Below are 27,726 nucleotides of genomic sequence, written 5' to 3'. Positions count from 1 at the left end.
TGATCTGCCTGCCTAGGCCTCCCTAATGCCCAGTGCTAGGATTACAGGTGTGAGCCACTGTGCCTGGCCAATCATTAGCATTGTTTAGCAATAAAGTATTTTAAAATTAAGGTATGTACATTGTTTTTAAGACATAATGCTATTGCATACTTCATAGTATAGTGTAAGCATAATTTTTGTATGTCTAGGGAAACCAAAAAATTTGTGTGACTTGTTTTATTGCCATATTTGCTTTACCACAGTGGTCTGGAACTGAACCCACAATATCTCTGAGGTATACCTGTAGTTATTTTTATGGTCATTTTCCACTTATGATAAGTGATTCTGGTTTTCCATTTTACAATAGTGAAAAAATATTCCTTTCTAAATAAATGTATTTGAGTCTATGTCAATAAAAACATTAATAGGGCAGATGGTAGGTAGATAAAGGCCAAAATCACAAAGACAGTGTAAGAATGACAGACATTTTGGAAATACTGCTTTGACTGAAAGAATGGTGGACATTAGAGTTGGATTTGAGTCAGAAGCCTAGCTGTGTTGTGATTAGTCATGAGATCTTGGGCAAATCACTTTGGCTGTCTGTGAAAGGTAAGAAGTCTGCCGGTCATGGTGGCTCACACCTGTAATCCCAGCACTTTGGGAGGCCAAAGCGGGTGGATCACCTGCGGTCAGGAGTTCGAGACCAGGCTGGCAAACATGACGAAACTCTGTCTCTACTAAAAAAAAAAAAAAAAAAAAAGTAGCTGGTGGTGGTGGCAGGCACCTGTAATCCCAGCTACTTGGGAGACTGAGGCAGGAGAATTGCTTGAACCCAGGAGGCGGAGGTTGCAGTGGGCCAAGATCACACCACTGCCACTGCACTCCAGCCTGGGTGACTGAGCAAGACTCTGTCAAAAAAAACAAAAACAAAAGGTAAGAAGTGGTGGAGGAAGTACCCACTTCACTGGAAAAAAGGTAATGATGGGTGGGGAAGTTGAACAAATCGTCGTAGGAGGAGGTAAAGTGGCCTATACAGGCATGAGGTGTTATTACCATTATCCTGTGCCCACAAGATTAATAACCTTTCCTTTTTTCTAAACCAAAAAGATATTTAAAGTCATAACTGGATTCTAAACCCTTCAGGGCAGTGCTGGCTGCTCATGGGTTCACCAGAAAAAGTCTAGCAGCTCTGGACGGGGACGGGGAAGATCAGTGGAAGAACTGCTTGCCATTTGGTCTCTCCTGGATAGAACTTGGAGCAGCCTGGGGCCTCTGTTTCAACCCTCATCCAGACCCCTACTCTATACTGAGTAAGATGCACACAAGGATCTTGGGGGTGGCCTGTTGTGATGTATTGTTGCACAAAACAGGTGTTTTGCTAAACTGGGTAGGAAAAGCTGTAACAGATATTCTTCTCTTGGATCTTGACTCTGAGGTTCCTCTTCCATTTAGTGTAGTAGTTTTTCCTGGAGGATTTGGATTTTGGTAGGTGACATCCCATTGACCTGGAGAGGAAAGAGGAAATATAAATGGTCAGCAATCAAGTCAGTCATTTGCTGATCTCTGGCTTTTAGAATACTGGGTAAGATCCTGTGGGAGGAAAGAGAATAAAGTGATTTATCCCATTCTTGATGAGGGATCCACCCTAGACATATGTGAAGTTAACTTACAGGAAGAAGCTTAATAGCTCTTGATTCCAGGTCTGTGTGATGTCAAAAACAAAGCACTTTGCACAATAAGTCAGGAAAGTGAGGTCCATTAGGAAGGGACAGGACTAAGAGCAACAAGGTGCCCTGAAGAGTGTGAACAGGGAATGATGGAAGGGAAGCAGCATGTTATAAAAGCAAACAGTGTGGAGATGAGATTGAATGTCGGAGATGAGACTGGATGGATGGAACTGGCAGCAGGAAATGCTTCGGGGGAGCTCTAGAAGCAGTGCTTCTGGAGAAAAGCCTGGAGCCAAGTGGTGGCAATGATAATTAAGAAGGAGCAAGCACACAAGAGGCATTGTTAAAGAAGTAGCCAAGAATTTGCAGGGTTTGATGAAGGAAGTGAAAGAAAGGGTGGAGAGATGGTGCTGAGCTCTTGAGCCTGAGCATTTGGGAGGAGGGAATGCCCAAGATGGCCCTGGGGAAGGCAGGAAAACAGGATCACCTTAGGAAGGGAAGATGAGCAGGCTGATATCAGCTATGTTGATTTTTAGGAACTAGCAGGACGAAGTCAGTCAACTGTCTATCAGGAGGTTGGAGAGACATGACATTAGAGGTCAGGAGAAGGGTTGGGGCTGGGGACAAATATTCAAGAGCCCCAGGGGTCCAAGAGGTAGGGATAGAAAGTGCAAAGGATAGAAAGCACATCTTTTTTTTCACCTACACACATGAACAAAGTCACCCGTTTTCCCTAAAAATAGAGTGAAATTCTGCATCTTAATGGAGATAGAAATGTACAAGAACACCTCACCCCGTCCCCTCCAGGCGTGCTTCCAAGCCCACCTGTCAGTGTGGCATAGCAGTAGGAAACTGTCTCCCCTCTCTACCAAGCCCAGGTTTATAAGCTTTCAAGAAATGGCACAGATTCGGAATAAATGTCTGGAGTTGATCAAATTACGGGACAGAAGTCAGCCTGGGAGTGCATTTTGGTCTTCCCATCACATGCCTCCCCACCCACCTCCCTTCTCCTCTTGCCCCATGGCTTCTGCTCCCCTAGCCCCTTACCTCTTCCTCTCCCTTACCTAAAATTCCCAGATACACTCTTTGGTAATGTCTTCGCTGTCTGCCAACAGGGTGCCGCTTTGGTCGGCTCGCATGTAGAAGCCATTGGGGGCCAGTACAGTGAGTAAGTTGCTCCCCTGAAGCTCGATACAGAAGTTGAGGGCAAACTTGCCCCAAGGGCGAAAGGTGCCAAAGGATGTTATTGACCAGAAGTATCCCCCCCGTGCTGGAGAAGGAAGAGCTCAGGTTGGTGGGCCATTCATAGGGAAGTCCTCCAGCGATCTGGCCTTGGAGGGGCTTCGTGGAGGCATGCCACCCTCCCCTGGCTGCCCCATCCTGCCTGCATTGGCAGGTCCTTCTGTGGAAATGCAGGAGTTCCAATAGGGATTCCACTGTTTTCTGTTCTGCCAACCCACCCTGGGGTTTTGAAGTGTGAAAACAAACAGAGGTCCTGTTTTTCCTTTTTTTTTTTTTTTGGAAACGGAGTCTCGCTCTGTCGCCCAGGCTGGAGTGCAGTGGCGCGATCTTGGCTCACTGCATGCTCCGCCTCCCAGGTTCACGCCATTCTCCTGCCTCAGCCTCCCGAGTAGCTGGGACTACAGGCGCCCGCCACCACGCCCGGCTAATTTTTTGTATTTTTAGTACAGACGGGGTTTCACCATGTTAGCCAGGATGGTCTCGATCTCCTGACCTCATGATCTGCCCGCCTTGGCCTCCCAAAGTGCTGGGATTACAGGCGTGAGCCACCGCGCCTGGCCTGTTTTTCCTTTTATAATGAGCAAGCCCTGAGTGGCAGGCCCTGAAGTCTGAGCTGGGGCTAAGGCAGGGACTAGACTGTGAACCCTCGGGCAGGGAAGAGGAGCCACTCACCCTGGAAGTGGTAGATACCCTGTTGGCAGGGTAGTAGATGAATGCGGTCGGGCTGATCCTGGTTGCACTGTATGAGGTCATGGCCCGACGAGGAGCCCACATAGCCATAACGACCTCGCAATACAAGGAAGGAGCGATTGGCAAATAAAATCCCAAATTCCTCATTTGGGCCTGAAAGAAATAGGAAGGAGTTATGGAGATGGGCTGCCTTTAGGTGTTTTCCCAAGTGGAAGCAGGCGGGGGGACGCTAATTGCAGAAGGGTGTGGTCAATATTTTAACACTGAATGAACACCTACTATGTGTCAGGTCTTATGCTAGGTGCTTGTGAAATGTTTGTGAGAGTACCTAGCATATGCGAAACCCAAGAAGCTTTAATATTCTTCCTTCCTTTGAGATGTGTTGATGTGTTTAATCCTCATGACAACTCTGTGAGGCTGCAGAGTTGCAGACAATGAAATGTCCATTTTTATAGACGGCAAAACTGAGGCTCAAGGAGGTGCTTTGCTCAAGTGATGACAAAAATTCAGTGACTGAACGAGTACAGACCCAAATCTTCTGACCCAACTCCAGTGCTTTTTTTTTTTTTTTTTTTTTTTGGATATGGAGTCAGGCTGCAATGCAGTGGCAGGATCTTGGCTCACTGCAACCTCCAAGTCCCAGGTTCAAGCAATTCTCCTGCCTCAGCCTACTAAGTAGCTGGGACTACAGACACGCACCACCACGTCTGGCTAATTTTTGTATTTTTAGTAGAGACGGGGTTTCACGTGGTCAGGCTGGTCTCAAACTCCTAACCTCATGATCCACCCACCTCAGCCTTCCAAAGTGCTGGGATTACAGGCGTGAGCCACCACGCCCGGCCTTCAGTGCTCTTTTTAATAATCATATTCCACCTCCCTCTAAAGTTCTCCCTGACTTGGAATCATCTGGCAGGAAGGCTGCTCCACTCACCTGGAAGGATGGCATTGGCCATCAGCAGGCTGTTGGGTGCAATGCCCAGGAAGCGCCCCCTGCAGGACTGCAGGACGATCCTGCCACAGTTCCAGTGCATTCGGAAGAACGTGTCAGACTCCAGGGGGTGCCCATCAGCCATTACGGCCCTGTGGCGCCTCTGGAAAGAATGTCAGAAACAGAGATGAGGAGTAAGGACTGACAATCTCAGCTTTCTTCCCACCAGTTTTATTCCTAGACCCTCTTCCCACATCCCACCCATCAGCCTTTTTCATGTTCCCAGAGTTGATGCTTTCAGAACCTTTTTGGAAGATGTGCTGGGGCCTCAGCTCTCCCTCTTCCCCCAGTCTGTGCTGTATCCCAGAGCACAGCATAAAAACTATGCCAGGATATCATAGGGAGAGAAATAAACCTCAGTCTTGACTCCAAAATCATTTTGAAGTAGATCATAGGCATAAAAGTGAAAGTTAAACTATGAAACATCTAGAAGAAAACATAAGAGAAGTTCTTCGCAACTTTGGGGTAGGCAATGATTTCTTGGGACAAGAAAAGCAGTAACCATTTTAAAAATTGATAAACTGAACTTCACTGAAATTAAAAACTTGCTTCTCAAAAGACCCATTAAACAAATAAAAAGGTAAGCCCCAGGTTGGGAGAAAACTTTTGCAATACATATATTTGGCAAAGGACTTGGATTTAGAACACATAAAGAATTCTTACAACTCATTAATAAGACAAACAACCCAGTAACAAATGGCAAAGCATCTGAACAGATATGTCACAGAGAAGATATACAAATGGCCAACGAGCACATGAAAACAGGCACGGTGGCTCACGCTTGTAATCCCAGCACTTTGGGAAGCTGACATGGGCAGATCATGAGGTCAGGAGTTCAAGACCAGCCTGGCCAATGTAGTGAAACCCCATCTCTACTAAAAATACAAAAAATTAGCCAGGCATGGTAGCGCATGCCTGTAGTCCCAGCTACTTGGGAGGTTGAGGTAGGAGAATCTCTTGAACACAGGAAGCAGAGGTTGTGGTGAGCCAAGACTGAACCACTGCACTCCAGCCCAGGCAACAGAGCGAGACTTCATCTCAAAAAAATATATATATATTCTAAACCTTACTAATTATAAGGTAAATGTGAATTAAATCCATAAATTACACACCCATTAGAGTGGATAAAACAAAAAAGACAATCCAAAAGCCAGCTTTACTGTTGGTGAGGATATGGAATTCTTAGAACCCTCATACATTATTGACAAGAATGTAAAATAGTATAATCACTTTAGAAAACTGACACTTTCTTACAAAGTTAAGCACATATCTATTATACGACCTAGTAATTCCACTCTTACATATTTACCCAAGATAAATGAAAATGTATGTTCACAAGAAGACTTGTACATGAATGCTTATGCCAACTTTGTTCATAATAGCCCAGACTAGAAACAACCCAAGTGTTCATCAACAAGTGAATAGATAAACAAATCATGTTTATGAGCAGCATTATAGAATACTACTTGGCAATAAAAAGGAATGGACTAACCCCGTCTCTACTAAAAATACAAAAAATTAGCCGGGCGAGGTGGCGTGCGCCTGTAGTCCCAGCTATGCAGGAGGCTGAGGCAGGAGAATGGCGTGAACCCCGGGGGGCGGAGCCTGCAGTGAGCCGAGATCGCGCCACTGCACTCCAGCCCGGGTGAAAGAGCGAGACTCCTTCTCAAAAAAAAAAAAAAAAAAAAAAAAAGGAATGGACTACTGATACACGAACATTATGAACAAATCTTAAAAACATTGTGCCAAGCAAAAGAAACATATGTACCATACATACTGTATGTTTCCATTGATCAGAAATGCTAAAGTAGGTAGGCAAATCTAATTCACAGAGACAGAACACAGACCAGCGGTAGTCGGGAGAGAGAGGCAAGGGTGGAGGGAAACTGACTGCAAAGAAGCAAGAGGAAATTTTGTGGTGTTGGAAATATTCTCTCACTTGTGATATGCTTATGGCATGGTTGCATGGATGGATACATTTGTCAAAACTTACTGAATTTTATACTTAATAGGGGCATTTTATTAATAAAACATACATAATATACTTATTTGTAAAAATATACATAATTAATACATATGTGTATTATATAATTTACATACATTCAAATTATACCTTAATAAAGTTGATTTTTTTTTTAAAGGAGCCCCCATTGGGTGAAAATGAATGTTTATCAACAAGTGCCTCCACAGCCCCCATCATCTGCTCATCATTTGCCTTGAAAAAGGAGAAGGAAGTCTAGGGAGGCAGAGCTCAGAGCTTAAGGTTTCTCTTGCTCAGGAAGCCAAGGTCTCACCTGGGCTAGGTAGTAGCCATTGGCTGAACGAAGCTGCACAGTGGGGCTCTCACTGTCACATTCAAACTGGAACAAGGACATTGGGGTTAAGCGCTCAGAAGCAGCACGCACCTCACCATCTGCAGAGGAAGCGCATGTCAGTAAAAGCCTCCCCCTCAGTCTCGGCCCCTCCTCCATGTTTTATGACCGGGGCTTCTATCCCTCCTCTTTCCCTCCTCAAACTTCATCACTTTCTGTTGGACCATGGTAGGTCTGGAGAAGACTCAGGGCAACTTTCCCCTAAATCTCATACCCATGCTTTTCTGTCCTCGATGGCACAAAAGATCCCCTTGGGACTCCAGGATCTTCCTTATTAGCAGACTCAAAAATCTGTGCTGATCCCAAACACATTTTCCCCTTTTCAACAGCCAGCCCTCCCTCCCTCCATCGCTGTGTTGGGTTCAGCACTTGCCGTAGATGACTGAGATGAACCGCCGAGTCTTTGACCTGAGGCTGACCCAGGTTGGGCAGTGCTGTAAGATGAACCACTCCTCACCCCTCAGGGGGTTGCAGCCCAGGCCCAAGAGCAGATGCGTGCCCTGTGGATATAACATGCCTCCTTCTCCATCACACAGTGCCACAAGCCCTCCAGGCCGCACTTGCATGTGAAAAGCTGTCTGTGATGAGGGTTGGGAGAACAGCCGGTCTACACGGGACAAGAAGTGGTGTGTAGAGGTCTCCAGGTGGTAGCATCCATCTCGGAAATGCAACAGGAAGCCACACTCCTCCAGGCAGGGAACTGCTGCGTCCACCCAGATGCGGCCCATAGTGGGGTCAGCCCGGGCATAGCGGTGGTGGATGGGGCTGTAGAGGATCACGTGGACATGGAGGGCTGGTCGGGGGGTCCACATGTGGTAAGCTGAGAGGACCCGGGAAGTGCAAAACACGTCCTTGCCATTGGACTCCAAATAACGACCAGAGATTAGGCACTGGAGGGTCCACTTGCTGTTCCGGTGGAAACTCAGTAGAAAGCACCCGTGGTGGCTGGTCCTTGGGCGGCCATAACACATGGTGCCATCACACTCACACAGCAGATAGAGGCCCTGCATGCTCTTCAGTCGCACCACGGCCTGTGTCTCATGCTCATTGCTCACCAGGATCTCCCAGGTCTGGAGGCATCAGGAAGGAGAAGAGGGAAATCAGTATCACGAAGTTACCAGACCCAGGAGCCCTGCAACTATCATGGCTGGCATCACCCTGGCACCTTCATCAGCACCAACCATCTCCTCTTCCACGTCAGCCCTGGTATCTCCTTGCTGTCAACTCTTCCACTTTCCCACTCTCCCCTCATCAAGAGATCTCTGGGCCCTTCCACCCCTGCAGCCAGACAGCAAGATCCAAAGAGAAGTTCTAGATGTCTACCTCCTTCAGCTAACAGAAGGTAAACCCCCCTCCTTTCTTAATCCCACTCTTCAATACCTAATTTTTAAAGAAATGCTTTGGTGTAAGTCTTACTTTTTTCTTCCTCACTGTAGTCCGCAGAGAGCACACTTAGCCAATACCTCCATCCCCAGAGATTGCCTTCCAGCATGGCAAGACAGAAGCAAAAGCTCTTACAGGCAGGCCTGGCTCCAGGGATGAAGATGGGAGCACAAACAGTTCAGATGCAACTGCCTGGTTCAGCTGTGATTAACCTTGTTATAAGAGGAAGAACTTCGCCCCTGGCTTACTCTGGCACCCATCCCAGAGGTGCCTACATTCCTCTCTAGAATGAAGACCGACACTGCTAGGGCTTCTGGAGTTCCCCATTCTCAAAACACAACCAGAACAGAAACATAGGCTTTGCAATAACTCCACTGGTCCAACTTCCCCTGGATGCCCACAATTCTGCTTTCCCACCTGGGCTCTCCACTTCTCCTCTTTCTTACACAACCACCCTGTGCTGGGATGGGGAATAGGGACAGTTAGAGCAAGACAAGGCAGCAAGGGCAAGGCTGAGGCTTCACCTTGTGGAATAAATTGAGAGGTGGGAGATGGGGCAATAGGGTCTGTTAACAAAAGCCTAGAGTAGAAAAGTCTCAGGCCTTGCACTGGCAGAACCTAGGAAAGTGATTAGGTTGAGAGCACACCCTGCTTTCATATACAGGCAAGTGCATACACATACACACACACACACACACACACACACACCACACACACACACACACACAGAGCTTGGCCACTCAGAAAACTGGTTCCAGTATACTTTCATATACAGGCAAGTACACACACACACACACACAGCTTGGCCACTCAGAAAACTGGTTCCAGCATGGGTTTGCTTTGTCACCTGTCTCCTGCCCAAACTCTTCGCAGTTGCAGTGACTGTATTCTTGCATGCCTCAAAGGTGAGGTAGGTTCCTGCCCAGCTGATGAGCCCAACCCTTAGGTCCTCAGCCTTGGGATGTCTGTGTGTCCACTCCATCTCATCCATGGGGCCGACACCACAGGTGATGTCTCTGTCTGGCCCAGCCCTCCCCCCCGTGGTGAGGTTCCACAGGCCATAGGGCCTGGAATAGGGACTGTAGTACCCACCAGATGTTCCCAGAGAGAACTTCCCAGGCAGAGGCTGGCCTGGGGACCAGCACCTCTGTGACCCGGGAGCATTGTGACTGTGAGGGCAGCCTCTTATCCCACCACAGTGGGGAAAGGGCCCTGGCCCAGCAGCATTAATCCATGGCCTAGAGGAAGCGGGTGCAGAGCCTCCAGTGTTTGCCTTCCTATTCCCCTCTGGGCGCCAAGGTAGGCTGAGCTGAGACCAGGATCCAGAACTTCAACATGTGAATTTAAGCAAGGTTTTTCCTTTCTTTACCTCCGTTTCTCATTCTGATAACACGATAGAAAGCAACCTCCTTCCTCCCAAGGAAGTGAGTTCTGCCTGGCTCCCTTGCAACTCAGGTATTTTAAGTTCAAGATATCCAAGAAATAGATCTATCAGCTTTTATGGCCCTTAGGAGGATGAGGTCAAAATGTTCCAGATGTTACTTTGCAGAGAGTATGAGGAAACCCTAGTTAATCAGTTGACGTCAAATTACTCATATTCATCAGGAAGGCTGGCTCAGGACCTGGGTAAGGAGAAGGGCCTAGGTGGAGAGAGCGCCAAGCACCCCTCCTCAACCCCAGCTGCTCTGCCGGTGGGTAGGACATCTGGCTGGGCAGATAGTCAGAGCTCCTGCAAGGGTATCTTTCCCCTCCAAAGAATCTCTGAGTTATAGTCTCTTGGACTCACTTCCTGCAAAGCTTGAGGAGAAAACCCAGCTCAGAACCTGGAAAAAGTGACATGAAAGAAAAACAAAGGCAAAAAGAAGTGATGATGAGTTCTGCCTAAGCCTGGCTAGGATCCAAGGGAAAATGGGCAGTCGATCACACTTGGGGAAAAGGCCACACCCCTGTTCCTTTTTTTGAGTCAGGGTCTTGCTCTGCTAGCCAGGTTGGAGTGCATCTCAGTTGACTGCAGCCTTGATCTCCCAAGCTCAAGCGATACTCCTGCCTCAGCCTCCTGAGGTGCTGGGACCACAGGTGTGCATCTCCATGCCCAGGTAATTTTTCATTTTTGTTTTTTGTAGAGATGGGGTCTTGCCATGTTGCCCAGGCTGGTCTTTAACTTCTGGGCTCAAGCAATCCTCCTACCTCAGCCTCCCAAAGTGCTAGGATTATAGGCATGAGCCACAGTGCCCAGCCACCCCTGGTTCCTTATACCTGCTTTCCTATTCCCCACAGGAGGGGTCTTCCCAAGTAGCAAGTCTCAGTGGCGTGCAGCAAGGAACTACAAGCCCCAGACCCCACCGATGTTTTATAAAATAAGGGTAATAGACTATTAGCGGCAGAATCCTCTCGGTAATTTTATTTTTTTATAATTTTTTTTGAGACGGAGTCTCACTCTGTCACCCAGGCTGGAGTGCAGTGGCACGATCTCAGCTCACTGCAAGCTCCGCCTCCCAGGTTCACACCATTCTCCTGCCTCAGCCTCCCGAGTAGCTGGGACTACAGGTGCCTGCCACCACGCCTGGATAACTTTTTGTATTTTTTTTTTTCTAGTAGAGACGGGGTTTCACCGTGGTCTCAATCTTCTGACCTCGTGATCTGCCCGCCTCAGCCTCCCAAAGTGCTGGGATTACAGGCGTGAGCCACCGCACCCGGCCTCCTCTGGGTAATTTTAAAGATGCATATTGTTGGGCATCAGACTAGTCCTGATGAATCACATTTTCTGAAATGTACCTCAGGATTCGTATTATTAATGCACTTTCCTTCCCCCCCTAATTTTAATGTGCAAGGCAAACATGAAGAACTGCTCTAAGTAGCTACGAGAACGATGGGAAACAGTTATGTGGTTCATGGACCTATGAAGGGAGATCCTGTAATCTTCAGCAAAGGCTCCTTGGAGCTGGGAAGGAATGAGATTTGCACCACTGGAAACCCTACAGTATTTCCAGCCCAAGAATAAGGAGGGAGAAGCTGAGCTGAGGGTATGTGTGGGTGGGGTTGCCCTGCAGCCTTAGCTGCTTTGATCCTCTCCCACGTTGTCTCTTGGTACCCAGTAACCCAGCCTCTCCCTTGCAGGCTACAGACAACACCATGTACAAACCACAGCAAATTTATTACTCAAGATCCAGTGCCACATTATAGCACCACCCGGAGCCCTCACCTTCCCCCCCGCAACCTGGCCCCTAGAGTACACCCAAAACAGAAAAAAAAGGAAACCCAGATCCCTGCTCCTCCTCTGGAAGCGGGGGCCTTGGCCAGGAAGCCCCTTCCATAGGTCCCAGCAGGCAGGAGAGTGGACCCCTCTGTGCCCAGAGAGCAAGGCTCCAGGCTCCAACAACAGAGAGAACATGCAGGCAGGAGCAGGAGCAGAGGCCTGTGGTTGTGGGGGAGGAAGAGTGGGAGGAAAGGGCACTGCCTGAGGAGTCCGGGAGTCTGGTCATCCCGGGGATGCACGCAGGAGCTTCCGGGCATCAGGGGCCTGCCCCTGGCTGGTTAGCGCTTTGACAGCTCGTGGGACAGCCAGTCCAGACCATCGTATAGACCTGTGCCTTGGGTGGCACAGGTGGCCTGGACATACCACTGTGGGGAAAAGGAAAGAAAGAGGTCAGCAACCAGGAACAAAAGGGATGCCTTTATATCCCTGTCCCAGACTGCAGCTTCCCTCAAGAGGCAGGATTCAGCACCAGGTGGGCAGGACCCCTACCGTGCGGCTGCGCAAGTGCTGTAGCCCCAGCTTGTCAGTCAACTCGCTCACGGGCATGGCGTTGGGCATGTCCTGCTTGTTGGCAAATACCAGCAGCACTGCATCCCGCAGCTCGTCCTCCTGCAGCTGAGAGACGAGAAGAGAAGGTAGGACCCAAGCTGCGTCTCCTCTACTGTGTTGGGGAATTCCCTTTCTACCTCCTAGCATCTTGATTGGGAAAAAAAAGTATTGTGTAGTCTGCCGTTGAAGACAAGACATAGTTGTAAATGAGCTTGAGGTAACCTGAGCCATAAGTCCAGAAAAGAAAGACTTTTTCCTAATTTGAGTACTTGCCTAGGCAAAATGACAACATTTCCAAATGGAAAAGGCAAGAATGTAAAATGTTTCTCTTTACCACATATAAGTCCCATCTCCCCCACAACTTCTCAGACTCAGATGTAAAGACATGAGAATGCGGCCGGGCGCGGTGGCTCATGCCTGTAATCCCAGCACTTTGGGAGGCCGAGATGGGTGGATCACCTGAGGTCGGGGGTTCGAGACCAGCCTGGCCAACATGGTGAAACCCCGTCTCTACTAAAAATACAAAAATTAACTGGGCATGGCAGCGGGTGCCTGTAATCCCAGCTACTTGGGAGGCTGAGGCAGGAGAATTGCTTGAACTCGGGGGGCGGAGGTTGCAGTGAGCCGAGATTGCACCACTGCACTCCAGCTTGGGCAATAACAGCAAAACTCCGTCTCAAAAAAAAAAAAGACACGAGAATGCACAGAAAAAGTGAAAAAGTCACTCCCATCCAAAACAGGGTGAGATACACAATGTGTCTGTCCACAAAGAAAAACTTATATTCCTGGTCTTCAATGCCTGTGGGGGGCTCCCTGACTTCTATACCACTACAGAGATCACTCTGTCCCCAAGCTGAGGGCTCAGTTCCCAGGGCTATGGGTACTCACCATCTTCTGGAGTTCATCAGCAGATTCTTGGACCCGCTCCCGGTCATTACTGTCCACCACAAAGATGAGGCCCTGGGCAGGAAGGAAGGAGAAGCAATCACTTCTGCCTGGGACATACCATAGTGTGGCCCTTTCTGTTTTCTTCCCATCTGTAATTGTGTCAATCCTTCTCATCTAGTAAACTACAGAAGTTTACAGAACTCTATAGAAGCTCTACAGGAGTCATGGCACAAACTAGAGACCCCACTACAAAGAGGAAGTAGTTTATCTAAAGATGTGCAAGGAAATAAAGACATGTGATGAGGGCTAAATCAGGCAGCCTGGCCCCAGAATCCTGCTTCTAAAGAGAAGTCCAAGCCGGGGAAGACTAAGGTGAGTTCTGAAGAGTGAGTAGGGGGTAGCCAAACAGAAGGGGTAGAAGTGGGGAAGGGTTTTTTCCTTGGCCTGGGGGCCCAGTCTAGGCCAACAATTCTGTTCTCCCAGCCCTAACACCTTTTCCCGTGGGGTTAGAAAGTCCCCTCCCAACACTCCACCTGAGTGTTCTGGAAGTAGTGCCGCCACAGAGGCCGAATCTTGTCCTGGCCTCCCACGTCCCAGACTGTGAAACAGATGTTCTTATATTCCACTGTTTCTACATTGAAGCCTGCAGATAATTGGAAAAAAAAAAATGAGAAAACTCCTGAAAGAAAGGAACTCACTAAAACTACTTAGATCTCAGCAGGGACACAAAACCAGAAGGCAATGATCAAGGCCCAGGGGAACAGAACCCCAGAACTGGCAGTCAACAGGGCGGGGCTAGGTCACATCCACCCCGCCTCCGGTATCCACGTAGAGATACCCTGACCCACTTCTCAAATAGCTGTATCTGGTGTCAGGGTCAGCTCCAGAAAAGTGGCAGAACTGGGAGCAGACCCCGCGAGGGCCCGCCGCGGCGCTCCCGCTCCCTGCTTCGTCCCCGGGCTCACCTATGGTTGGGATGGTGGTGACAATCTCCCCCAACTTCAGTTTGTACAGGATTGTGGTCTTGCCAGCCGCATCCAAGCCAACTGCAACGGAGAGGGGCACAGGGATGGAGATGGGAGCGAGGGAGCCCCCTAGAGACCAGGGAAAGGGAGAGGCCACAACAGCTGATGGTGACTGGGGCGGAGAGCGGGAGCGCCTCCAGGTGCGCATCGTTATCTACCTTCGGGGCCTGGAGGGCAGTCCGGTGGCGTGAGCCAACTCCAAAGAGGGCGCGGAGGGGGAGAGGGCTGGGAGGCAAGGGGTACGGAAGGTAGGCCGCGCTCCTTTTAAAAGTCGTCTCCAAGGGCGGAATCCTCCCTTCTTACTAGCCGGGCTGGGGCGGAGGGAGCTTCACCCCACCCAGGCCCGCAGCTCCGGGTGTCAGGCCCCGGGGTTGGCGCTGCAGACCGGGACCCGCCCGAGACCAGAGGCCCCGGGGCGTTAGGAGGTGGGTGACTCGGGGCCAGAGACCCAGGTGAGCGGGGCTGGAGGGACGCGGGGGCGGAAGGGCTGCGCCGGGGCCGGCGCCCCGGTCCGGGCCGCGCGCTCGATCTGCCTCACCCATGAGAATCCGCATCTGCTTCTTCCCGAAGATCCGCGAAAAGAGCGCGGACACGGTGAGGCCCATGGCGGGGCCCGGGGAGGGGGCGCGGGCACCGACGCGGGGTGCGGGCTGGAACTGGCCGGCCGCGGGGGGATGGGGCGCAGCAGCAGCAGGAGGAGGCTCCGCCGCCGCCTCCGCGCGTCGCTGCCCTCCCGACGTCACCGCGGGCCGGGCCCCGCCCCCGGCTCTCGGCCCCGCCCCCCCCCCCCCCCCCCTCCCCGGCTCTGGCTCCTCGGGGAGCCGAAGCTCCGCGAGTTGCAGCTGCTGGCCTGCATCCCGCGCGGCCCTTACTGGGGAACGGGTCTGGGTCTCTAACGCGCCTGCCAGGCATGTGGCCGCCGAACCAGCCGCCCGAGCGCGGCTGAGGAAAGGATTCATCGCTCCGCAGCGGCCCCTGCCCGCATTTTCAGTGGCCGGCCGCTGGGCTTTGGTTTGTTGCGTCCAGGCCCCTAGGGGCTCCGGTTTTAGCCCTTGGGAACCAGTAGCACTGAACGTGTGCACCACTCTTCTTTGGGGAGCGGAAGCTGCGATTAGGGAGGGGTCTTGGTCCTCCCTTTACTGCCTCATCTTCCACCGAGGGACTTGCGCGTAGTAGGTGGTCGTGTGAAGAGTGCGCGGGAGGTAGGGGAAGGTGCCCGAGTGCTAGCTAGCTTCCATGGTTCCTCAAAACGCCTACTTCCTAATTCCCAAGCCGCAGAACCAGTGTAAGATTCCCGGCCTTGGGCGGCGTGGTCGCAGACCCACTCCTAGGCTGTTGGAGAAGTCCACCTTCGTTTGGATCGCCCTGCGGGCCCCGCCTCTCAGTCCAGGCGCTGGCCGCTTTGCTGAAGTTCCTCACTTTGCCACAGACTTGTGGACCTGGCTTATTCTTGCACACCCATTCAGGATTTTGTGAGGATCTTGACTCCGTAGACCCAAAGAGCTTCACATGTCATTTCCCTGCCTCATTTTAACATCTGAGAGGAGAATAGCAAAATAGGAATGAAATTATTCTGCGGTGGAGACCGGCTTATTGCCAGGCATTATTAGGCCTAACAAATGCTTGTTCAGTTGAACTGGACTGATAGATTCTCAATGGAGCAAGGGCAGGTGTTATGTCTACTCTGGATTCCCAGTGGGCTTCTAGGATCAATTGTTTATGGACTCGAGGTAAACTGAGCTAGGAATAAAAAAACCTTCACTCATTCATTTGCTTTTACAGCAGATATTTACTGAGCACCCACCACGTGCCAGCACATGATTTCAGGCTTTAGTTCAGATCTTAATTCTGCCATTTCTTGAGGATTTGGCTTCAGCACTCCTCATAACTCTTCTGTTATTTCGTCGTCTATAAAAGGAGACTTGTTCTAACTTAAGGGGTTATGGTGAATATTAAAATGATTTGATAATGTGACTGAATGGTATGTATAATACAGCTTGATGTTATTTGGGCCACTAAGAAACGGGGTCTGAACAGACCTCCAGGGCCTGCCCCATCCTGATCTGCAAAGTCTGTAACAAGGACAGACTTTGGGAAACAGGTATGAGTGAGTGCATGACTTTCCTTTTCTCTTCAGTCATAGACTTGCATCCCCAAGAAGGCTTTTTCGAGGCTGAATAGTACATTTTAGAGAGTTCCAATGTAATAACAGAACTAGTGTTCACCAAGTTAGGTCAATTCTACATTTAGCTCTTTTATCAGCCTCTTTGCTTCCATCTCTGTTGTCACTACCTTCTGTTCCCCATGACTGAAAGAGACTCCTCACAGGTTTCCTGCCCCTTGTTCCCTCCAACATGTCATAGAAGTCTTGATGACATCCCACTTTTCAGATTAAAATCCATTAGGGCCTTACTATAACCCAAGATAAAATTTAAATGCCATAAGTTGGGTCCCTACCTATTGTGCCAGCCCCTCTGTTGTCACCTCCTTCACATACCCTAAGCTACTGAATGCTTTCTGGATGAGTCAAACTCTGATACCCTACAGGTCTTTGCATTTTTTTCCACCTGCCTGGAATGCTAGTTTCCCTGATCTCTGGTTAGGTGGACAATCACGACTCATCCTTCAAATCCCAAAGTATTATTCCCAAGAGCCTTCCATGCCTCACCTAGACAGGCCTCTTTCCTCTTAACTTTCATACCACTTTGTATATACCCAGACATACTGGTGTGATAGCAGGACATATTTGTATGTCTGGTTCCTCACTAGATTGTGAGTTCCCTGAGGGCAAGGTCGTGTCTCTTAATGGTGTTACCATCTGGCACAGCACGTGATACGTTGAGAATCAGACTGATTAGAACTCCTAAACTTACTAGCTGTGTGACCTTGGGCATGTTACGTATAACCTTTCTGCGTCATGTTTTCATATCTGTAAAATAGTGCTAATGAGTACAGTGCTTACAAGAATTATTGTAAAGACTAAATAGCAAAACTCTTGTGAGCTCCTGGTATATAGCTGGCATTCAGGATAGACATGGCTATACAGTGCCCTCCGTAAATATTTGTGGAATCAACTCAGCAGAACTAGGGAAGGGTACTATTACGCTGTATGCCCACTAGGTACCAAGCACTGTGCTATAGAGGACTGCAGTTTTCGTGGTCTAAATGGGAGTCTTAATTGTTGCCTTTTAGGGACATGGGTCCTGAGCTCCCAAATCGTTGGATGCGTCGTTCACCTGGGTGTTTGGTAAGAATGCAGTGCGACGTTACTCTCTGTCGCTCGCTGATCGTAGCCTGAGGTCAAGCGTGGGTGCCCTCATAAAACCAGTACCACTCTGGTGTCTTCGACTTTGCTGGCTTCGCCTTTCCCAAGCCTGTTTTTGCCGCTCGCGGCCCCACTGCGTTCTCAACAGGCCGCGCCCACCCGCCGGCCGACGTGGCCCCGCCTACCTTGCGCCCACTCGGGGGCGGAGCCTGCGGCGCCTCGCTGACGTCACTTCCAGCGGACACGGAAGCGCCGTTGTCGGCAGGCAGCTTTAGTTAGGAAGTCGTTATGGGGCCGCGCTCAGCATAACCCTTTGGCCGACGTGGGCCGAGGGGGCCGGCCCGGGCTGCTGTGGCCCAGACGAGCGGAGAGTGCGGAACGGCTTCTGGGCCAGCGCTAACGAGCCCTGGCAGTGTGCACCTCTGGTGCCAGTGTCGCCCCGCCTCCGGGGTAGAATCCGCCCCAGCCCTCCGGGCCTGGGACCCGGCCACCGCTTTCGCCGGTCCGTCCGGCCGATCCGCGTTAGATCCGGGATAACTAGGTGGAGTAGGTGTGCGGCCCGCCGCCGGACAGCCCGCTCGCTGTTTCTTTAAGCCCCCGCCTGCGTCTTCGCGGCCCTCTCCCGTTCTGCTGGAAAGCTGACGTGGGGCAATCCGTTCAGACCCTCCATGGAGAAGTTTGGGATGAATTTCGGGGGCGGCCCGAGCAAGAAAGACTTGCTGGAGACTATAGAGACGCAGAAGAAGCAGCTTCTCCAGTACCAGGCACGGCTCAAAGATGTGGTCCGTGCCTATAAAAGCCTGCTGAAGGAGAAAGAGGCATTAGAGGCCAGCATCAAGGTGCTGTCGGTATCCCACGAGGCAGATGTGGGCCTCGCAGGTGTCCAGCTTCCAGGCCTCACCTTTCCTGACTCTGTGGATGACCGGTGCTCCACTCACAGCGAGGATAGCACTGGGACCGCCACTAGCTTGGATACTGCGGCCAGTCTCACCAGCATCAAGGGTGAGTTTGGGGTAGAAGATGACATACCGGCCCGTGGACCACCACCTCCAAAGTCCGAAGAGGCCAGTGGGTCCGAGAGTGGCGTTAGCAGTAGCAGTGGGGATGGGCCATTTGCAGGTGGGGAGGTGGACAAAAGACTGCACCAGATGAAGACTCAGTTGGCTACTTTGACCAGTTCTTTGGCCACAGTCACTCAGGAGAAGTCCCGCATGGAGGCTTCTTACGTGGCTGACAAGAAGAAGATGAAGCAGGACTTAGAGGATGCTAGTAACAAGGCAGAGGAGGAGAGGGCCCGCCTGGAGGGAGAATTGAAGGGGCTGCAGGAGCAAATAGCAGAAACCAAAGCCCGGCTTATCACGCAGCAGCATGATCGGGCCCAAGAACAGAGTGACCATGCCTTGATGCTGCGTGAGCTCCAGAAGCTGCTGCAGGAGGAGAGGACCCAGCGCCAGGACTTGGAGCTTAGGTTAGAAGAGACCCGAGAAGCCCTGGCAGGACGAGCATATGCAGCTGAACAGATGGAAGGATTTGAACTGCAGACCAAGCAGCTGACCCGTGAGGTGGAGGAGCTGAAAAGTGAACTGCAGGCCATTCGAGATGAGAAGAATCAGCCAGACCCCCGGCTGCAAGAACTTCAGGAAGAGGCTGCCCGCCTTAAGAGCCATTTCCAGGCTCAGTTACAGCAGGAAATGAGAAAGGTAATTATCCACATCTCTTTCAAACATCAGTCATTGACCTGAAGTGAGAAATATTAGGTTTTCTTTTTCCTCCTTTGCTAGTTAGAGCTAAGCGTCTACACTGTCATTTTTGATGCTATCTGAGAAGTTCCACTAGTGAACCTGGGAAGTCCTGTTCTATGTGGCGTTGACATGTGTGCTTCCAGGAGGATGTGGAGCTTCTCAGTGTAGGCTGGGTTGAAGCCAGACAGCTCTGCACTTCTGGGCATTGGCATCTTACCAGCTGTGCTCTATGAAGCAGTGTAGTGGCAGCTGTACAGTAAAAGGCAGCGTGTCTTCTGTTGGTATGTGCCCCTAGGGAGGGTGGCTGAAGGCAAAGGGGATTTTCTCAGAAGTAACCTCTTGTCATTGCCTTTACTCAAGATTTGCCTGTTCTAGAGAAGTGCTATTTTCCAGAACAGGTATTGAAAGGGTGCCTCCTTTCAATGTGGAGAGGGAGATCCAGCGCAGTTTTGAACTTCCAGGAATATTGGATAAGGAAAAGAATGCTGTAGGATTTGAGGAAGCACTTGAGAAACAACAGTAACACACATTATATGTGGTTAGGTGGAAAGCAGAACAATAGCAGATGTACCAAGGTGCTTAATATTGTTCGGTATAATATGTGTCTTGCAGAACCCAAGCAGGTAATAGGAACTTTTGTTAGCTCCTGAATCAACCGAAAAATCCCTAGTTAGCATTCTTACCAGGCCTTCCCAAACCTGTGACCCTTTTGCTCCCCTCTCCTGCTTTCTCAGAGTTTGCTGTGGGGCTTTTGTGGATGCATTTTTGTCTGTTCCCTTGTTTTGCAGACAGCTCTTGCAGAGGATCAACTCCGTCAGCAATCTCAGGTGGAAGAACAGAGGGTGGCAGCCCTGGAGAATCAAATATCTGAGGTGTCTGAGCTGCTAGGCACTTATGAGAAAGCCAAGCAGAAGGACCAGCTGGCCATTCAGAAGCTGAAGGAGCGCATTCTGCAGCTGGACCTGGAGAACAAGACACTGGCTCTAGCAGCCTCCAGCAGGTCCCCTTTAGACAGCCATGGAGAGGAGTCCAGTCTGGATGTCAGTGTCCTGAAAGATAAGATGGAGAAGCTGAAGAGGCTGCTGCAGGTTGCGGCCAGGAAAAGCCAGGTGACCCTGGATATGGAGAAGCTCTGTGACTTGGAGATAATGCCCAGCTCGGAGGCTGCTGATGGGGAGAAGGCTACTGCACTCTATTACCAACAGGAGCTGAAACAGCTGAAGGAAGAGTTTGAGAGGTACAAGATGAGAGCCCAGGTTGTCCTCAAAAGCAAGAATACCAAAGATGGTAACCTGGGAAAGGAGCTGGAGGCAGCCCAGGAACAGCTTGCAGAGCTGAAGGAGAAGTATATCTCCCTGCGGCTCTCCTGTGAGGAGCTGGAGCACCAACACCAGCAGGAGGCTGATGACTGGAAGCAGGAGCTGGTCCGGCTGCAGCAGCTCCACCGGCAGGAGCTGGAGCGGTGCCAGCTGGACTTCAGGGACCGCACACTGAAACTGGAGGAGGAGCTGCACAAGCAGCGGGATCGTGCCCTGGCTGTGCTCACTGAGAAGGACTTGGAACTGGAGCAACTGCGGTCTGTGGCCTTGGCCTCTGGGCTGCCAGGACGCAGAAGTCCTGTGGGTGGTGGCGGTCCTGGGGACCCGGCTGACACATCATCCTCTGATAGCCTGACCCAAGCATTACAACTTGCAGTGGCCAATGAGCCCACTTTCTTTCTGTACGCTGAACAACTGGCCCGCAAGGAGGTGGAGATCACATCACTGAGGAAGCAGAAGCACAGGCTGGAGGTCGAGGTGCATCAGCTGCAGGATCGGCTGCTGGAGGAGGGCGAACGGCATAGTGAGGAGGTTGCAGCCCTGCAGAGCCACATTGAAAAGAATATCAGGGACCAGAGCAGGGAGGGAGCCAATCTGGAGTACCTCAAAAACATCATCTACCGCTTCCTGACCTTACCTGACTCCCTGGGCCGCCAGCAGACTCTCACAGCCATACTGACTATCTTGCACTTCAGTCCAGAGGAGAAACAAGTGATAATGCGACTCCCAACTAGTGCCAGCTGGTGGCCTTCTGGCAAGAGATGATGTCATTTTCACGAATTCGTGGAATTTCTGTGCCTCTTTTATGTGGGAAGGGGCAGGCTCTGGTTTCTGCTGCCTCTTCTCTTACATTGTCATTTATTTCTTCACTGTGTTGAGCTGGGAGGAGTCTTAAATGTGGGATGGGATTTTCTGCCAAATGCCATTAATGCTGCTGTATCCTTAGGCCCTAGAGATACTGAAAGTCCTGGGGCAGTATCTTCTGATGGTGTGCATGTGAGGAGAAGATGAGGTTAGGACTGAGAAGTGCAAAAGTTGGAACAGTGTTAGGGCTGTTTTAAAATAAGATGTTTTGTTTTAATAATATGCTCCTGGCACAAAGCTAGGAGTAAATGTGACTCCAAAGGGAGTTCAGTTAATCTCTGAAATGCACAAAAACCAGCTATTTTCTCCCTCTCATCACAGTCTGAGTCTGGTCCATTGCTGCCCCAATTCTCTGGGGACATAAAGCCAGGCTGGAAAGGGACCAGCAAGTTTGAAATAGTGACAGATCATCCACTAGTCCCAAGGGCTAAGGAATAGTGAGTTTATTCTGGAAGGAACTGGGAAGCTTAGTCTAGTTAGTGCCTGGGGATGACCTATGCAATCACACTGCTTATGACCAACCTAGAGAGGGCCCTGAGCACCAGCTTGATCTTGGGGATTTCCTAAGTAACCTGCTTTTTGCCTGGATAGGGTTAAAATAGACCTCTCTTGCCTATCCCTGCCTTAACCTATCTGCCTGAGGTTGGCCTGAGATTGTGAGTCAACGACTTTCCTATCTTTTCCTCAGTGTTGCACTTTCATTAAGAAAGTCCTAGCTTCTTACAGAGAGGGGTCCAAATGGTGAATGCTCATCCCGCCTGGATTCAAGGAATTAGCTCAGAGATTGGCCCCTAGCTTTTCTGCCTTAGTAGGGGCAGCAAAAGGGGAAAATTTGCTGCAGAAAATTCCAAAAGATTGCTGTAGCTCTCACAGGGCAGTGGTAAAGATCAGCTAAACCTGGGTTGGGGTGCTTTCTGCCCAGTGGGTCTTGGCATAAGTAGATTAATCCTGCTCTTTTAAGGAAAGGCAACTTATTCAGGCAGTCTGGAAAGGGGGTTCTCAGAAAACTCAGTTTCTTTGTTCCTTCTTTTCTCCCAACTACTCTTACTGGTTATAGAGGTCTTTGGACTCTAAAGACCAATGTTTGGCCACTAACTGGACTAATACATATCTTTCTGTGATTTCATCGTAGAGGTCTGTTTTGTGAGGGTTTGGGGTGCAGAAAACTGATTAAATCTTACTGGGAGGCTGGGTGACCTGGATTATCTACAGTGAACAGACTTAAATGGAACAGAAGTTTATGTGTTCAAATGATGGAATCATTAAACCTGAGTGACTTGACCTGTGTGGTTCCTTAATGGTATCTATATATCTAGACAAAAATAGATTGTGAATGTAAATCGTGAATGAAAAGGATGGAAATAATGTTTTCATATGTTAATCCATGAGCTTGAATCCAGGGAAGAATACCTCGGTGCTTTAACCACCTTGGTTATAACACATTTCTTAGCCTGGAATTGTGTGTGTATATGTTTGTGTGTGGCCACCTATGCTGGAAAATGCTTTCTTATGGGTTTAGTAGGCAGGCTTAAAACTTCCATAATTACACTTCAACCTCTATAAGTAATCTGTTTATGAATACTTTATTATCCTTAAAATCAGGATTCATAATATCCCGAAAAAGTGTCTCAGGACATCAAGCTAAACTAAAAAATAGTAATAAACTTGCTTAGTTTTCTTACCTTGTTCTCTCTAAATGTAGGATGTCTTGTAACTGTTATTTCTAGGTAGCTGTGGACAGAGTAGAAAGATCCATAGTCACAGTTGCTTTCCTAGGACTAATAATCCCTGTGCTTTTGACTTTTGAGAAGATACCAAACAGGAAAAGAAGCAAGTCAATTTCTGATTAATAGTTTTAAAAATCGGGAGATACATAAAGCTGTGAAGACTCCCAACTGAAACTAAAAGACTTACTCCCTTCCTACCCTTGACACAGTCTAGAAACAGACAAAATCAATGCAGACATGCTAAATTCAAAATTCCTTATCTCCCACACCCTTCCCTGAAACAAGTTTTCCAGTTATTTGGCTGGTTTGCCTGTGACAGATACTGTAAGGAAGGAAAGGGAGAGCGAGGGTGAAAGAATTGAGATCAGAATTAGAGAAAAACACATTTTCCTTGGGCCCTGGTCCCAGAATATCAGACAGTATAGGAGATGTGTCAGTAAGGTAATGAGGCTGAGCCTTACGTGATTAACCATTACCACGCAAGTCAGGGGAGGATTGCTATGAAGAAGAGATGGATGGAGAATGTGGAGGGAAGGCAGTCTGACCCCTTCTTGGGCACCTCCCATCTGGGGAATAAACCTGTCCCTGTATCATGCCCTGGCTGTTGCTAAATCCCTGTCTGTTACCTAGGACTCGAGCTCTCAACCTTGTTTTGTGAAGCTACTGCTACTAAGGATCATTTTTGCTCATTCTTGTAGAGTGTCCTGGTGTCATGTTGAGCCATTTACACCCATTTTTATCATTTACTCCTCCCAGGGGCTATTATCCCCCCATCTTACAGATGTTAAATTTGTGGAAGATCATATAACTAGTAAATGTCTGTGTCAGGTCTGATTAGCCACAAAGCCTACTTAATCTGGGTATGCTTCTGCCTCCTCAGCCCTTGGGAGGGTCAGAGCCTCTCCCTAGATTTCTAGGGATGGGGAGACTGCTCTCTAGGCTGGACTGGACTGGCTCAAATGGAGAGAATGTCTCCAGCTATAAATTGCAGCCAAGCAAAGTTGCTATGCTATAGGGTTGAACAGGCAACAGTGGTTCTTCATAAGAGCCCTAAAGCTGCTCTGTCCCCAGTTTCCAGATCATTGCTAACTTTAGAACTTGGGTAATTCTAACACAATAAAAGAGGACTGGGTACTAGCTGGTGTTACAGTATGTTCCAACTATCAGCTCTGGAAAAACTGGGGAAACAGTTTTGGGAATTGGAAATAGAATCCTAATGAATGAGTCACTTTACTCTCTTCTCCCCCCTCATCCCCCTTTCCCCCCAGGCAGTCTGGTGACCTCAGATGGATGGGTTTTGGAGCAAAAAAACCCCTAATTACATAAATAGCCAGCGTAGTATCTGAAACAAGGTAGGTGCTGAAACACTCTTTTTACCTCCACCAGGAATGTTAAGTAGCAGAATTAGAAATCAGACTGAGGCCTTCTGGATTTAAATCCAGTGTTTCTTAGTCACAAGTGTGGCTGTAAACAAAAGGGAAAATGACGACTGTCTTTTATCCAAGTTGTGCTTCGAGGGAGACTACTAACATTTCCCCTACCTTATTTAAATCACACAACAATCAGAAGCATATCTGTTTTGCAGATGAGTGAGTGGAGACTTGGCAAGATGGGATGAATTGGCCAAGGGCCAGAGCCAGTCATGGCAGAATCAGGAATCAGACATGTTTACATGGACCAAAAGGCTCAGGCCCTTTCTGATGTCTGTGGTGTCTCCCAGCAGAGGGCAACGTGGAACACTGAAGAAGTGTTGCTCACTAAGAAATTTAGGGGGCTGAGTTGCTGGCATGGGCCAAGGAAGAAGGGGTCCTTGTTCAGGTTGTCCTCTCTTCAGTGCCAAATGACTGCCTCCTAATTTCTGGGAAACCTACTTTCCTAGCAGCAGAGCTGTTACACACTGAAATTTATGAAATGGATTCTTGTTACAAGTCAGTTTTATGAGAGTTTGAATAGTGACAGACTGTTTTTTCCTGGGACCCAGATCTCCTGGATAACCTAAATATTGAAGGTGCTGACAGACTTACACTGCAGGGAGCCCATAAAAGCAAAGGATGCCTGGAGAAAATGACCCTCCTAAGAAGAAATGCCCCATCTCTTGACTTTAGCAAGGAAAGCATCTCTGGTTCAGTATAAATTCATCTATTGCCATGATCTCCTTCCATATCTCACAGAAGGAATCTGAATCCTGATACCACTTTACATGAATGAGTTTTTAAATGTAGGTTTACACATATATTTCATACTTTTTTTTTTGAGTCTCCCTCTGTTGCCCACGCAATCTCAGCTCTTAGCTCACTGCAACCTCCGCCTCCCATGTTCAAATGATTCTCCTGCCTCAGCCTCCCAAGTAGCTGGGTTTACAGGCATGCACCACCACGCTCGGCTAATTTTTGTATTTTTAGTAGAGGTGGGGTTTCACCATGTTGGCCAGGCTGTTCTCGAACTGACCCCAAATGATCTGCCTGCCTCGGCCTCCCAAAATGCAGGGATTACAGGCGTGAACCACCACACCTGGCCCATACATTTTATATTAACTGAGGCTGTGCTGTCCACAGTCAAAATATATGAAGGGGTAGTATTTAGAGTAGAGTCCATTGTCTTTCCCTTAGTTCAACAGCTACCAGGCTTTTGAGCATGAGGGAAGCCTCATTCTAGGCAATTTCACAGGCCCCTTGGGGGCATTCTGCCCTGGTATCCCGTTCACTCCACTCCACTGGAATAGCTGTCCAAAATGGAGCCCGAGCCAGCTGAGATGAGATCTGAGGTAAGTCTGGAGGCCAAGCTTCTTTGGTTTGGTGTTTTTGAGTGCCTGCATTGTATTACTCAGCAAGTTTACATTTTTCACATCTAGAATCCTCAGGCACACTGTTCCCTCTGCCTTCAAAGTCCTTCCCCGCCCCTATCCCAAACCTTTGTAGTATGATCTTATCCTTTAAGACTCACCTGAAATGTCACTTCCTCCATCCTGACTTTTCTGATACCCAGGGTCTTCATCCTCTGAGGTCCTCCAGCACTTTGCTCAGTGCTTGGACACAGAAGTGATTTCTTGTACTTTCATTATTCTAGTTACTTCTCTGTCTCCTTGACTGCCCTATAAATCCCTGAAGGTCACTTCCATGCCCCATCCATCTTTGTGCTCTCAGGACTTTTCATATCCTGGCACATAGTAAGTGTTCAATATAAATAGCTGAATGAATCAACAAGAGACTGAAAAATACTAATCTTGTACCTTCAGAATGAGAGATTTAATTTTTGCTAGTATTGTTTTCTCCCACTGGTCTGCTTTCCTACTAGTTTTTTCTTTAGCCATATTAGTGAACGTGACTAGAATTGACTTTGGGAATATGACTATAATTGATGTTAAGTAAAACAGTTTCCTTTGGTTGTTGGAGGACTTGGGGAGCTAGTCCTGGTCCCATCAAGGAATTCTCTTCAGAGCTAATTGGAGGATCGCCAAGAAAAGGAGAAATAAGATGTGGCAGGGACTCTAGGCTCAGGCATATAGCCAAACTTTGGGTCTCAGGTCTTAACTATTTTTTAAATTTTTATTTTTTACCCCCATATCTGGAGGATGTTTTTTTTTTTTTTTTTTTTTTCCTGAGGCAGGGTCTTGCTTTGTTGCCTAGGCTGGAGTGCGGCGGCATGACCATAGCTCACTGCAGCCTTGAACTCTTGGGTTCATGTGATCTTCCTGCCCCAGCCTCCTAGGCAACTGGGACTTCAGGTGTGCACCACCATGGGTGGCTAATTTTCTTTTTTTTGTTTTTGAGATGGAGTCTCCCTCTGTCCCCTATGCTGGAGTGCAGTGGTGCTATCTCGGCTCACTGCAACCTCTGCCTCCCGAGTTCAAGCGGTTCTCCTGCCTTAGCCTCCTGAGTAACTGGGATTACAGGTGTGCTCCACCACACCAGGCTAATTTTTGTATTTTTAGTAGAGACAGGGTTTCACCATGTTGGCCAGACTGGTCTCGAACTCCTGACCTCAAGTGATCCACCCGCCTCAGCCTCCCAGAGTGCTGGGATTACAGGTGTGAGCCACCACGCCTGGCCCTTGCCTGGCTAATTTTATTTTTTACAGATGGCGTCCTGCTATGTTGCCCAGGCTGGTCTAGATCTCCTGGGCTCAAGCATTCCTCCCACCTTGGCGTCCCAAAGTGCTGGCATTGCAAGTGTGAGACACTGTGTCTGGCCTCTCAGGTCTTACCCTTGATGAAGACTCCAACAATAAGCTTCCCTGATGGGGAACCTGTATATTAGAGGCCCCTGGACTTGAGGGCTGCATAGAATAAGCACCTCCATTACCTGATCTCAAGGGGATTATGGATTGTCCTTTCTTGTCTTTCTATGGCTGTGGCAAACTCCTTGACAAATGGAATTTTGTTCTCTCTCTGATGCCTAGGCTCAGTCATAGACAAAAAAAGTTGGTATTTTTCTGTGAGCTGACACTTGCTCCTTCAGACCAGCACCCAACTTCTGGAGAGGGACTAGGCGAGATATGCTTGTCTGGCATGAGGTAAGAGTCAACCATGGTGTGCTCTTTCTCTTCTAAGTCTTATCAGGGCACTTTCTGGGAGCCCTTCTAGTGCCTTGGTTAGTATTTGTGAATGGTTGGTGGTCAGTGAGTCCCCTGGGTACAGAAGGAAATGTATTTTCAGTGGTCAGTGAACCATAGTTTTGAGACACCTGGGGCCCAAATCACTCAAGTCAGCAGCCCCTGGTCATTCAGCCCTGAGGATGACTCTGGCTGTATCTGGATGTATCTTTCAAGTTG

The 27,726-nt window shown here is 49.1% G+C and overlaps 4 protein-coding genes across 4 annotated transcripts in view; 2 read left to right on the top strand and 2 right to left on the bottom strand.

The window, feature by feature from the left end:
• Positions 1–960: 960 nt before the first annotated feature.
• FSCN3 (fascin actin-bundling protein 3) lies at positions 961–9,525 on the bottom strand. Its single transcript, XM_003261282.4, has 7 exons — positions 9,169–9,525; positions 7,312–8,008; positions 6,861–6,979; positions 4,510–4,669; positions 3,561–3,731; positions 2,711–2,916; positions 961–1,484 (listed from the first exon to the last, which is right to left on the bottom strand). The coding sequence occupies exons 1-6, from the start codon at positions 9,310–9,312 to the stop codon at positions 2,711–2,713; spliced, it is 1,497 nt and encodes a 498-aa protein (XP_003261330.2). The 5' UTR covers positions 9,313–9,525; the 3' UTR covers positions 961–1,484.
• Positions 9,526–11,456: 1,931 nt separating this feature from the next.
• ARF5 (ADP ribosylation factor 5) lies at positions 11,457–14,788 on the bottom strand. The gene is made up of 6 exons (XM_030825476.1): positions 14,578–14,788; positions 13,980–14,060; positions 13,548–13,657; positions 13,015–13,086; positions 12,067–12,192; positions 11,457–11,942 (listed from the first exon to the last, which is right to left on the bottom strand). The coding sequence occupies exons 1-6, from the start codon at positions 14,642–14,644 to the stop codon at positions 11,856–11,858; spliced, it is 543 nt and encodes a 180-aa protein (XP_030681336.1). The 5' UTR covers positions 14,645–14,788; the 3' UTR covers positions 11,457–11,855.
• ZNF800 (zinc finger protein 800) overlaps positions 14,070–27,726 on the top strand; it is a 258,362-nt gene continuing 244,705 nt past the window's right edge. Inside the window, exon 1 of the mRNA XM_030825472.1 lies at positions 14,070–14,179. The gene's annotated coding sequence lies outside the window, so the exon portion shown is untranslated. The remainder of the gene's footprint in view (positions 14,180–27,726) is intronic.
• On the top strand, positions 17,372–22,510 carry GCC1 (GRIP and coiled-coil domain containing 1). The gene is made up of 2 exons (XM_003261281.4): positions 17,372–19,004; positions 19,835–22,510. The coding sequence occupies exons 1-2, from the start codon at positions 17,973–17,975 to the stop codon at positions 21,128–21,130; spliced, it is 2,328 nt and encodes a 775-aa protein (XP_003261329.1). The 5' UTR covers positions 17,372–17,972; the 3' UTR covers positions 21,131–22,510.

This window comes from Nomascus leucogenys, chromosome 13 (genome assembly GCF_006542625.1).
Source record: "Nomascus leucogenys isolate Asia chromosome 13, Asia_NLE_v1, whole genome shotgun sequence".
NCBI classification, from domain to species: domain Eukaryota; kingdom Metazoa; phylum Chordata; class Mammalia; order Primates; family Hylobatidae; genus Nomascus; species Nomascus leucogenys.
Note: the sequence above shows the minus strand (reverse complement) of the source record. Positions and strands in the feature narration are given on the sequence as shown.

Bases quoted from the DNA above. Each gene is read 5' to 3' on its own strand.
- FSCN3 (XM_003261282.4), bottom strand. From the start codon at position 9,312: ATGGATGAGATGGAGTGGACACACAGACATCCCAAGGCTGAGGACCTA. The intron at 8,009-9,168 runs GTGACAAAGCAA...TGATGCCTCCAG, and splicing joins AGAGTTTGGGCAGGAGACAG to ACCTGGGAGATCCTGGTGAG. The intron at 3,732-4,509 runs GTGAGTGGAGCA...TATTTCTTTCAG, and splicing joins GGCCAATGCCATCCTTCCAG to GCCCAAATGAGGAATTTGGG.
- ARF5 (XM_030825476.1), bottom strand. From the start codon at position 14,644: ATGGGCCTCACCGTGTCCGCGCTCTTTTCGCGGATCTTCGGGAAGAAG. The intron at 14,061-14,577 runs GTGAGGCAGATC...TCTCCGTTGCAG, and splicing joins GCAGATGCGGATTCTCATGG to TTGGCTTGGATGCGGCTGGC. The intron at 13,087-13,547 runs GTGGAGTGTTGG...CTTCCTGCCCAG, and splicing joins ACTACTTCCAGAACACTCAG to GGCCTCATCTTTGTGGTGGA.
- GCC1 (XM_003261281.4), top strand. From the start codon at position 17,973: ATGGAGAAGTTTGGGATGAATTTCGGGGGCGGCCCGAGCAAGAAAGAC. The intron at 19,005-19,834 runs GTAATTATCCAC...CTTGTTTTGCAG, and splicing joins TACAGCAGGAAATGAGAAAG to ACAGCTCTTGCAGAGGATCA.